Source organism: Calidris pugnax, unplaced genomic scaffold, assembly GCF_001431845.1.
Source record: "Calidris pugnax isolate Ruff unplaced genomic scaffold, ASM143184v1 scaffold27, whole genome shotgun sequence".
Classification (NCBI taxonomy): domain Eukaryota; kingdom Metazoa; phylum Chordata; class Aves; order Charadriiformes; family Scolopacidae; genus Calidris; species Calidris pugnax.
The window spans coordinates 9,222,506-9,233,086 of record NW_015090893.1 but is presented as its reverse complement, the minus strand read 5'-3'; the positions used below and the strand labels follow the sequence as shown (position 1 = coordinate 9,233,086).

The window sequence follows — 10,581 nt, the reverse complement described above, 5'->3', positions numbered from 1 at the left end:
TCCCGGTGCCGCTCCCGCTCCGGCCTCGGCCCGGCCTCAGCCCCGCCTCATGGCGCCCCCGCGCCCGCAGCCTCGATGGAACCGGCCGCTCCGCACCGCACCGCCCCCCTTCCCCCCCCCGCACCACGCCGATGGACGCGCCCGCCGTACTGCGCCCAAGAGCGGCGGCGCTGAAACCGCGCGGCGGGGCGTCTCGACCGTAATGCTCCGAGTGGCAGCGCAGACCAACGTTGGCCCCAGGGGGGAAGATGTCCCCCGGCCAGCCCTTGGGAAGGAAGGTCCCGGGACAACCAGGGGTAGCGTGCAGAGGGGTGCCCAGCACCAGCCCCGAGGGATCGGGGGGTTCGTCCTGGGTCAGCCCTGCGGGTCTGCATGTACCCCTGGGCAGCCCATGGGGTGTCTGTGGGGGTGTCCCAGGGGATGTCTCACAGGAGCTGGGGGGATCATGGACCAGCCCTGGAGGGGTTTGCTGGGGTCCCATGTTGGCCCTTGTTACCCCTTCTCCGGGGGCTCCATGACCCAGGTGTGGGGTGAGATGGGGACCTCAGAACAGGCTGGGGGCACCCCATGGCTGCCTGGGTGCCTGGACCCCTCAGGATCCCAGTGGAATAGGAGCAAAGGGGGCCAGGACCATAGAGACGGGGGTCCCACCACACCAGGGATGTCTGTGTTTCCCCCTGGCCTCCCAGCCCTCTTCTGCCTGAGCGGAGCGGCACAATCCGCCCTTGTCCCCAGCGGGTCTGAAGTAGGTCAGGGAGGCTGGGCCGAGCCCCCAGGGAGGGAGTGGATGACAGGGGGTGCGGAGGCCTCCAGGAACCCACCCCAGTAGCCACACCACTGGGTTGATGCCCATCCCCTGTCCTGGTGAGACCTCGGTGTCCTCAGCTCAAGGGATGACGGGTGTTTCCCCAGCCCCTCTCCGGTCCCCTGGGGTGTTTCAGGATCCCGCTGCCTCCCCACAGGCTCCGCATCCCTCCTGGGAGCCGGAGTCCCATGGGTGCGGTTTGGGGTGGTGGGATCCAAATCTGTCCTGGGGGACAGCACCCAGCCCTTGGGGTCTGGGGGGTTGGAGTCGGTGAAGGGTTGGGAGGGCTGGGTGGGAGCCGGCAGATGAGCTCAACAAATAAGGAAGGTGAGAGAGGGATTTCTCACCCCTTAATTGCAGTTAATAATTGATGAATGTGTTTACTGCAGGAGGCAAAGGTCTGTGGTGGTGTCAGTGTGCGAGCGCAGAGCAGCCTGCCCGGCAGCATCCCCAGCGACGCAGCCGCAGGTAAGGGATGTCAGCCCTCCTCCTGGACCCCACGGGCACCGTGGTCCATCGCAGGGGGAGGTGGGGGTGTCTGTTGGCTGTGGGGCTACCCACGGGCCGTGGTGGTGTCACGGGTTGCTCCTGAGCTCCAAGTGCCGCTTGGGGTGGCCCCATCAAGCCCAAGCGATGGAGCCTCCAGCCACGTCCAGGAGAGGCTTCTGGGGGTCCCCAAGCACCCCTATGGTCTCCAGCACCTGGAGATGAAACCTGTCCTCCCATGACATGTGCCCAGAGAGCCTGTGCCTGGGGGTGTGGGATAGAGCCTGGTGCTTGCTCGCCAGCCCAGCTCAGCGGAGGGGACTGTCCCCAACCACAGCCCCTCCTGCTCTGGGGCCTGCTCTCCAGGAGGGATTTGGGGTGGCTGGTGGGAGCAGGCAGCCATTAGCCCCAGGTGTTGGTTCTCTGGTGTGTGTCCGTAGGCTTGCCGGCAGGATGGCATGGCGCTCGCTGGTGCTGCTCCCCTTCCTTCTGACAGCAGGTGAGGACTTTGCTCGGTGACTGTCATGGACGGGTGGGAAATGTTGGAGGTGTTTTCAGCCCTCAACACTCATTCCAAATTCCCTGAGGGCAGCTGGGACCCCCAAAACAGCTGCCCACTCCGTTGGCACCTTGGAGACCCAAGGACAACCTTGCTGCTCCAGGGCAAGGCAGAGCGGGCAGAGGGCTGGGCAGGGGGGACACCATCCAGCATGGGTGCTGCAGCTGGAGGTGAAGCGTGGTCTGGAGGTGGGAGGTGTGGGATGAGCACGAGGAAGGTGAGGGGTGGTGGGTTCTCCTGCCTCCCCTGGAGACCCAAACCATGGCCAGGAGCTGGGGCTGGAACTAGGTGGGTGCTTCTGGGCTTGAGGGTGCAGGCAGAGCCCACTGCAGGGCTGGTGCTCAGCACATCTCCTCCCTGTAGTTTCAGCCAACGTAGCCCCATTTTTCAACATGACCGTCGTCTACGTGCCTGAGGACCTGGAGCTGGGTGAGTGGGGCAGCCTCAGAGAGGCCCCGGGGTGCTGGAGGAGCAGCCAGGGGGGTACCCGGGCAGGGGCTGATGCTGATGCTGTCCCCAGGCCAGTATGCTTTCCAGCTGAAGGCTTATGACTTAGACGGGGATCCGATCGTCTACAGAATCAGCGAGACCTTCTACTTCTTTGTTGATGAACGGACGGGCAACGTGACACTGAAGAACTACCTGGACCGTGAGGTGAGGGCAGAAACTGGGGCAGATGTCCCTGCCTGAGTTGGGGGTGCCTGGGACGATGGAGACAGAGAGCAGAGCCGTGAGCCCTGGAGGAGACCTGCTCACAGCAGTACTGTGGGGTCGCTCCCTGGCCTGGAACCCCGGCACTGCGTGGGAGAGCCATGTCGGGGGACCATCCCACCCAGGGTGGTGGGTGGGAAGGTGTTGGGCTGAGTGATCCAAGGATCGAGCTCTGCCTGGTCCTGACCAAGTCCTGCCTTGTGTCTCCCTAGACCCAACCCAGGCTCACCCTGACCGTCACTGTGACTGACAATATCAACGCACCGGTGAGTACTGGGGCACAGGCTGGGTGGCTGCAGCGGGTGATGGGGATGGGGACCAGGGTCTCAGCAGGGCTGTGGATGAGGCTCGGTGAGGAAGGGGGCTGGAAGGGTGGCTTTGACCAAGGGTGGGTGATGCTGTCTGGCTGTGGAGCTGGGCGGGTGCCCGGTACCAGAGCTACACCCAGCTCTGCTGCACTCACCCTGCACCCTCCCTGACACCCGGTAGGTCTCCAGAAAGATCACAGTCATCGTGGAGGACCGTAACGACAATGCCCCAGTCTTCCACAACCTGCCTTATGAAACCACCATCCCTGAGGTACCTCCCCAAGACCTGGGCCCATGGGCAGTAGAGCAGAGCCTCTCCAGGTGGCTCCTGTGGCATGGGTATGCCGGCAGCGGGACAACGGTGCCACCGTGAACAGGGTGACCCTGCGCCTGGGCGTGCAGTGACGGTGTGCCTGGTCATGGGGTGACGGTGTGCCTGGGCGTGGGGTGACGTTGCAGCCGGCACTGCTGACATGGAAACGCTCTGTGCCGGGGCAGTTCCCCGGCAGGCACCTCTGCCCCGGTCCAGCATTATGGTGTGTGGCTGGGACTCTGCCCTCGTCAATGAGTTTCTGATCAGGGAGTGCCTGAGCTCAACCCAGGTCTGGGTGAGGCTGGACCAGGGTGCAGACAGGGTGTGGGGCTGATCCCGAACCCCTCTCGGGCAGCCCCAGGGCTGGGGTGCAGCCCCTGCTCCCAGGGAGCCCTAGGGAGGATGGCGGGGATGGGGGGCATCTGGCCACTGCCTGGCATCAGCAAGGCCAGCAGCTCATCTCTGTGTGGCCCAGGGCACTGGGCAGCCCCTGGAGCCCTGCGGGGCCAGAGCACCTCAGAGCAGGGCTGGCAGGGGCTGGGCCCACCACCACCACCCCTGCTCTCCCTGGCAATGCCACCGACACCGCTTTGTGTGCCCAGAACACGACAGTCAACAGCACCATCTTCACCGTGTTTGCCAATGACAGTGACACTGGGGACGCCTCCAAAGTCAGCTACAGCATCGAGGAGGTGAGCACAGGGCTCAGCCCCAACATCCAGGGCATTGTCCTGGCCAGGGGCTAAGTGTGCTGGGGTTGGGGGGGCCAGGAGGATGCTGGGGGTCCCAGGACCTCCCCAGAAAGCACTCTACACCAACAGGAAGATGACCTAGCTCGACCACATGAGCCAGGGCAGGCCCTGGCATCTCCCCTGGCTGAGCTTGCCCACTTCCTGGCACCGAGAAGGGGTTCATGCCTGCTAGATAGCAGCAGTGCGTGGCAGATTTGGGGCATGCTATATCCAAAACCCACCCTTGAGCCACCTCTGTGGGGCAGAGGTACTGGGGGACCTGGGCAGGGGAAGCCCCATGGCTCTGGGGGAGCAGGGGTATGTGGTGGGTCAGGAGGGCTGGCTCTGCACCTGCTGGGAAATGGTGCAAGGTGCTGAACAGTTGCAAGTTGGGGACAAACCAGATGGTAGGGCGTCCCTGCAGCCTGTGGACCAAGCCCAGCAGAAGGCTGGGGGTTGAGCCCCCATCTCTTCTGGGGCACCTCTGCTCCCTGCCTTGGTGACATGGACAGGTGTCCCTTGTCTAGGTGGTCCCAGACAACACGACGAATTACTGGCTCTTCTCCATCCTGCCCAATGGGAACGTGATACTCAAAGGCTCACTGGACTATGCCAAGAACACCTTCTACCAGATCAAGATCCTGGCCAAGGTGGGGACCAGCTGGGCCAGGGGCATGGGGCTGCCAGGTAAGGGTGCCATGGCACTAACGGGTGCTCTGCTCCCCAGGACGGTGGAGGGATGCTGCACAATCAGTGGGTCGTCCAGGAGAGCCCGACCTACCTGTCCCTGGCCATTCGCGATGTGCCCAACCTGGACCCACGGTTCCTCAACGAGCCCTACTCCGGCTCTGTGCCCGAGAACTGCGACCTGGTAAGGAGCCCACCTCCCCCAGCATCATGTCCCTAACCCTGGCCCTCCCTGGGAGCTCTTATGCCCCAGGGTGTCTGGGCCACGGGGCGTGGGGGTGGCTGGAGGCTTCATGGGTCGTGCCCTGATGGCTGCATCCCTACAGGGTACCTCTGTGCTGGCTGTCACCGCCATAGACAGAGACACGGGGGTGAATGATGAGATCTTCTACAGCATCACCAGTGAGTGAGGAGGCAGGGTGAGATGGGCAGGGTGGGTGGTCAGGCAGCAAAGGGCACCATGGAGACTAGTTCTCGGCTTTTGGCTGCTGCCAGTGGAAGGGAGGGTCAGCCTGCATTTCCTGGTGGCTGCAGCTGGTTCCTGCTCTGCCTTTGCTTTAGATGACAGCGTCCCCTTTGCTATCAATTCTACGACGGGCACCATCACTGTGAGTGAGCCCCTGGACCGTGAGCAGCTGCCAAGCGAGGAGATACTGCTGGAAGTCAAGGTAAGAGGCAGCAAGGGGAACCCCGTCCTCTTCCTCTGCCTGGGCCTCTCTGACCTATTCTCTCCTCCTGCTCAGGCACGTGAGAAGAACCTGGACATCTATGGCAAGGAGGCCCAGACCAGCACCATAGTGACAATCCGGGTGACTGATGTCAATGACAACAAGCCCCAGTTCTACCACTGCTCCCTCGCCAGCTGCAACTTCTCCACCAGTGTCCAGAACAACTTCAGTGGCAGCATCATAGAGCATTCCTCCTTCAGATTGCCCGTGTCCAACCTCAGTATCGTCGCATACGACCCGGACAAGGTGGGAGCTTGTCCAGGGGGCTGGGCTGGGGTTGCAGATGCCTGTCCTGGTTGCACCACCCACCCTCACTCCTGTACATGTCTCCCTGGCAGGACACCAACGGCAGCTTTGAGCTGTACCTGCAGGGTCCAGATGCCAGCGCCTTCACTGTCTCCCCGTCAAAGATCGTGGGCACAGGGGAGGTCCAGATCCTGGTGCAAACCCCAAATGCTGTGGACTACGAGATAAGCCATGTCATGGTGGTGCAGGTTCGCTAAGGGTACAGTCCCTGCTCCCTGCGTATGCTGGGGCACAGAGGTGACAACTCTTCTCTTGCAGGGTTCAAAAGCCGAAGCAGAACATGGCTCTGCCCTGGCAGCTTGTGTGGTGTAGGGGAGCTTGGCTGGAATGTGATAGGTCTCTTTTTCATTATTTGGGGACTCGTGTGAGACACTGTCCCTTCTCCGTACTGCAGATTGTTGCTAATGACACAGGGAACCCCACAGACTGCTGCTCCACGGCCAATGTAACCATCGACCTCATTGACAGCAACGACCACGTCCCTGACTTCCCTCAGAGCACCTACTTCCTGAGCGTGATGGAGAACTGCAACGACAGCACCGTCATCACCCCAAACATCACGGTCAGGCACCGGGCAGGGAACAGGCACGGCTTATGTCCCCCAAGCCGGGCGCTGGGCACGCCTGGCACTGCTGGCATTGAAGGCACTGGTCTCTCTGTGCACATGGGAAGGAGACAGTGCCAGTGGGCACACACGGGTGTGAGACCTCGTGCCCATCAGGGCCATGTTTTCGGGGTGCTCACTGCCAGCTCCTCACTGCCCTGGGGGCTGAGGTGGATTGATCAGGTGCTTCTTTCTGTTTTAGGCCTATGATCCCGACAGCGGTGTGCTGGGCCAGATCACCTACGAGCTGCTCCCGGAGACCATGTATGTAGGGGCACAGCCAGCCACGCGCTGGGGACACGCATTGGACAATGCTGTGGCATTGTCCCAGCAAGGGGGCTCCAGGCCTGAGCTGTTGTGACATCTCCATGTGTGCCGTAGCCGTAAAATCTTCACGGTGAATGCCACGACTGGGGCAGTGCTGGTGCAGAACGGGAGCTTGCTGGACCGGGAGACTCGCTCCATCTATTACGCCAACCTCCAGGCCAAGGATGGGGATGGCCTGGTGGGCACCACCGTGCTGGAGATCACTGTGCTGGATGCCAACGACATGAGACCCATGATCATCGGCTCCTACTTCATCTCGGTGGAAGAGGGGCAGAATGTCAGTATAGTCATCCAGGTATGCACCAATGGAGATGGAGGGGATGACACGGGGCTGTCGGAGAGGAGCAGGCACTGTCCCCGACATGCCAGACAGCCCCATTCCAACCCCTGACATTTTTAGGCCATTGACAATGATGAGCCTGGCAACCCAAACAGCCAGTTGGGCTTCAGGATCTTACCAGGACCGTTTAGTGAAAACTTCACCATCAACGAGACCACAGGTTTGATGCACAGCAAGGAGCCACTGGACTGCGAGGCCTTGGACGAGCAGGGGAAGATGGTGGTGACGGTGGAAGTGTACGACCACGGCGTGCCACAGCTCAGCACCTTGGGGAATGTCACCATCACTGTGGGGGTGAGACCTGGGCACAAGTGGGCATCCACTGGGGCATGTCGGGGCTTGGAGCTGGGGTGCAAGGGCAACGAAGGGACATGGGATTCCCGGCCTTGGCAGGGGCCCCGTGTCCCCAGGCTTTCTGTGGGGGCAGAGGGAATAGTTGATGCAGGGAGGCAGAAGAGGGCTTGTGTGCCTCCTGCCTGTGGAATGGCAGGTGTCCACATTCCTGTCCCCAACCTGCTCAGGGCACCATGTTTCCTGGAGCAGCTACAACCACGGACTTTCTCTCCTGCAGGACATAAACGACAACGCACCCGTGTTCCTCAACCAGTCCTATGAGTTCTCAGTCTTTGAAGACTCTCCAGGTAGAAGCTGCATGGCCAGGATGGTGGGACCAGTGGTGTCACGGAGTCACTGCCCACTGGCCACTGACTGTTTGTCTCTACCTGCAGGGTCCCCTGTGGGTCATGTGGAGGCCACAGATGCTGACGGGACAGAGATCAATTCCCGCATTTCCTTCCTATTTGAGAGGAGCACTGGCTCTAGCAACTTCTTGATCCGCTCGTTCCGTCTGGGGATGGGGCACTACAGTGGGAATCTGTCCGTGGACCCCGACACATCCCTGGACTATGACACCATGCAGCAGAAGTTCTTCTCCTTGATGGTGGTGGCAGAGAACACAGCCGCAGACCAAGTGGGGGACAGAACCAATGTCACTGTGGTAGTCCACATCCTAGATGTTAATGACGAGCGCCCTACCATCCAGCTTCCCTTGCCAGACAACATACGTGTGAGCGAGAACGGCACACAGCAGGGGCTGGTCTTCACGCTGACCGCCTCCGACCTAGACACCAACCACTCGCTGGTCTTCGAGGAGCTGGCGGTTGCCTGCTCCAAGGAGGGGGTCAGTGCTGGGGAGGTGTGCTGGGACTGGCTCCTGCTGGCACCCAACGGCTCGGTGCTGGTGAACAGCTCGGACATCGACTACGAGCTGTGCGACACGGTAGAGATCACGCTGCGGGTTGAAGACCTGTACACCGAGAAGGGCAACCGCTACAGCCAGAACGGTAGGGAACCCACTCCCTGCTCCTTCCACTGCCACCGGGAACAGGGGGAGGTGGGACCTGCTTTTCCCACCTCCCAGGAGGGGCTTTGGGGAGCAGGGCGGGAGCTGGGGGGCTTGGTGATGGAGGGAGGGTGTCCCCAGCTCTTCTGGTCCCTGCCACAAGGACCTGAGCCTGCTAGGAGGATGGGACTCCCAGGGGAAGCAAAGGAGAGTGTTGCAGGGCTGCTCTGTGGGTGACCTGAGGTCTGCATTTGGGGCATTTGCAGAAACCCTGAGGATCCACATCACTGACGTGAACGACAACGTGCCGGTCTTCCTGCCCATCTTGGACACCTTTGGTGAGCAGCCAGGGCTGGGGCATACTGTGAGCTTCTTCGCATTCACACGTGCTCTACCATCCTCCTTGGCAGTGAGGACCTTCTTCCAGCCAGGACAGGGCTGTGAGAGGTGCAGGGGCCAGGCTGGAGTTACTCAATGCTTTCCATGAAGGCTGTGGGGTCAAGAGCAGCGGAGGGGGGAGATGCCCAGAGCTCTGTTGAGCCACAGGGCTGTGTAGTCATGGGGTCTGCAGCAAGCCTGGCTGCACACCAGCATGACCATGCTGTCTGTCTGTCCCTGCTAGTGGTTGTCCCCGAAATCTCTCCTGTGGGCCTGCAAGTGGCTACTGTGAAGGTGAGGAGCTGTGTGCATGCATCCGTCCGTCTGCAGAGACGGGGTCACCCGTCCCCACTGTGGACAGGCAGTGGCCCTTCCCATCCATGCTCCTGCCATGCTTTGTCCCTGCAGGCCACAGACGCTGACTCAGGGATGGCGGGAACCATCACCTTCTCCATTGCCAGTGTGGTATTTGTGGAGGACAACGGGGCCAACCGGACCTTAGAGAACCTCTTCAAGGTGGACACAACTGAAGACAAGGGCATCTACACCGGGAGCATCCAGTGAGGCCATGGGTCTGGGCCAGGGTGGGGAGAACGTGACTCAGCTCCTGCCTGCCACCAGGCAGAGGTGCAGACAGGGCCAGGACAGGCTGGCAAGGGGACAAGGCCATCTTGGGGTCCTGCCCTGGACATGGTGGCAGGGCGGAGCTTGGGGGATGGCCGTGCCCTCCCGGGGATGTGCCGTGGGTTCACTGTTGTCCCCGTCCTTGCAGGGTGGCCAGCAACCTCGATGGCTCAGTTAAGGGGCAATACCAGGTGATGGTGGAGGCTCAGGACAACGAACCAGAAGTGCACAAAACACAGATTGCACTGAACGTGAGTGTCACCCCCGTCCCCCCGCCACGTCCGGGGACACCCTGTCCCGCTCACCCCTGCTCTCCTCACGCAGATCTTCACAGTGGATCAGAGCTACCGCGTTCGCCTCCAGTTTGTGTCGACGGTGGATCAAGTCCAGAGTAGTTCCGAAGAGATCAAAGTGTAAGGGGGTACAGGGCTGGGCTGGGGGGTGCACGGCTCTGCAGCGGGCGACACAAGCATGCAGGCCAGGACCCTCCCACCACGTCTCCCAACTTCACGGACCGTGAAGGGGACCAAGGCAGGCAGGTCCCCACTACAGCCGGGGGCTGCAGGGCATCCAACTGCTCCCCGTGTCCACAAGCGGAGTGGCAGGACACCCGGCCCAGCCTCCCTCCATCTCTTCTCTTCCTAGGGCCCTAACAACCGCAACCAAGGCAGGGGTCTACGTGGCAGCCATCCGGAGCGCGGAAGAAACCCGTGCCTCCCGGTGAGTGAGGCCATGCAGGTGGTGGGGAAGGGGACATGGCAGTGGCATCGGAAGGGGTCCTCCTGTGCCCTGCAACCCTCCTCACCCCATCTCTTTGATCCCGCAGGGTGGAAGCCAAGTCGGTGATGGAGGCGTACTTTGTCTACAGCAATGGCACTGCCCTGGACGCCAACCAGCTGAGCGTGTGCGTGCAGGGTGGGGGCCACAGATGGCCACAGATGGCCAGCACCATCCACCTGGACTGGCCCAGCCGCTCACACCTCTGCTTCCCTTGGCAGGATCATTCAGTCTGACCCGCAGACCCTGGCTGAGCTGGTGAACCTGGGCCTGGCTATCATTGTGAGTGGGGCTGGGCAAGGAACACAGGGAGAGGGCACCAGCCCCATGTGGGGCTGGAGGGTGGGGGGTCCGCTCGCCGGGGCTGTGGCCTCACCTTTGCTCTGCACCAGGGCCCCGGAGAGGTCGTAAAGCCCAACAGGGAGGCAGAGCTGATCGGCATCATTGCAGGGCTGGCAGCATTCCTGCTCCTCTTCATCCTCATCATGACCCTGGTCTTGGTTTTCACCACCAAGAGGTACTGCACTACCCACACACACCGCCCCCCGCCTCCCA

At 61.7% G+C, this 10,581-nt stretch overlaps 1 protein-coding gene across 1 annotated transcript in view; it reads left to right on the top strand.

Annotated features, from left to right (window-relative positions):
- The first annotated feature begins 445 nt into the window (after positions 1-445).
- CDHR2 (cadherin related family member 2) overlaps positions 446-10,581 on the top strand; it is an 11,469-nt gene continuing 1,333 nt past the window's right edge. Inside the window, exons 1-29 of the mRNA XM_014947752.1 lie at positions 446-530; positions 1,195-1,273; positions 1,732-1,790; positions 2,214-2,279; positions 2,371-2,504; positions 2,774-2,827; positions 3,051-3,140; positions 3,785-3,874; positions 4,441-4,563; positions 4,641-4,784; positions 4,927-5,002; positions 5,162-5,268; positions 5,344-5,574; positions 5,667-5,822; positions 6,029-6,196; positions 6,441-6,502; positions 6,620-6,860; positions 6,966-7,199; positions 7,477-7,546; positions 7,634-8,248; positions 8,514-8,585; positions 8,870-8,919; positions 9,034-9,185; positions 9,398-9,500; positions 9,574-9,662; positions 9,895-9,969; positions 10,076-10,153; positions 10,248-10,308; positions 10,419-10,543. Coding sequence (XP_014803238.1) covers positions 446-530; positions 1,195-1,273; positions 1,732-1,790; positions 2,214-2,279; positions 2,371-2,504; positions 2,774-2,827; positions 3,051-3,140; positions 3,785-3,874; positions 4,441-4,563; positions 4,641-4,784; positions 4,927-5,002; positions 5,162-5,268; positions 5,344-5,574; positions 5,667-5,822; positions 6,029-6,196; positions 6,441-6,502; positions 6,620-6,860; positions 6,966-7,199; positions 7,477-7,546; positions 7,634-8,248; positions 8,514-8,585; positions 8,870-8,919; positions 9,034-9,185; positions 9,398-9,500; positions 9,574-9,662; positions 9,895-9,969; positions 10,076-10,153; positions 10,248-10,308; positions 10,419-10,543 — 3,689 coding nt within the window. The remainder of the gene's footprint in view (positions 531-1,194; positions 1,274-1,731; positions 1,791-2,213; positions 2,280-2,370; positions 2,505-2,773; positions 2,828-3,050; positions 3,141-3,784; positions 3,875-4,440; positions 4,564-4,640; positions 4,785-4,926; positions 5,003-5,161; positions 5,269-5,343; positions 5,575-5,666; positions 5,823-6,028; positions 6,197-6,440; positions 6,503-6,619; positions 6,861-6,965; positions 7,200-7,476; positions 7,547-7,633; positions 8,249-8,513; positions 8,586-8,869; positions 8,920-9,033; positions 9,186-9,397; positions 9,501-9,573; positions 9,663-9,894; positions 9,970-10,075; positions 10,154-10,247; positions 10,309-10,418; positions 10,544-10,581) is intronic.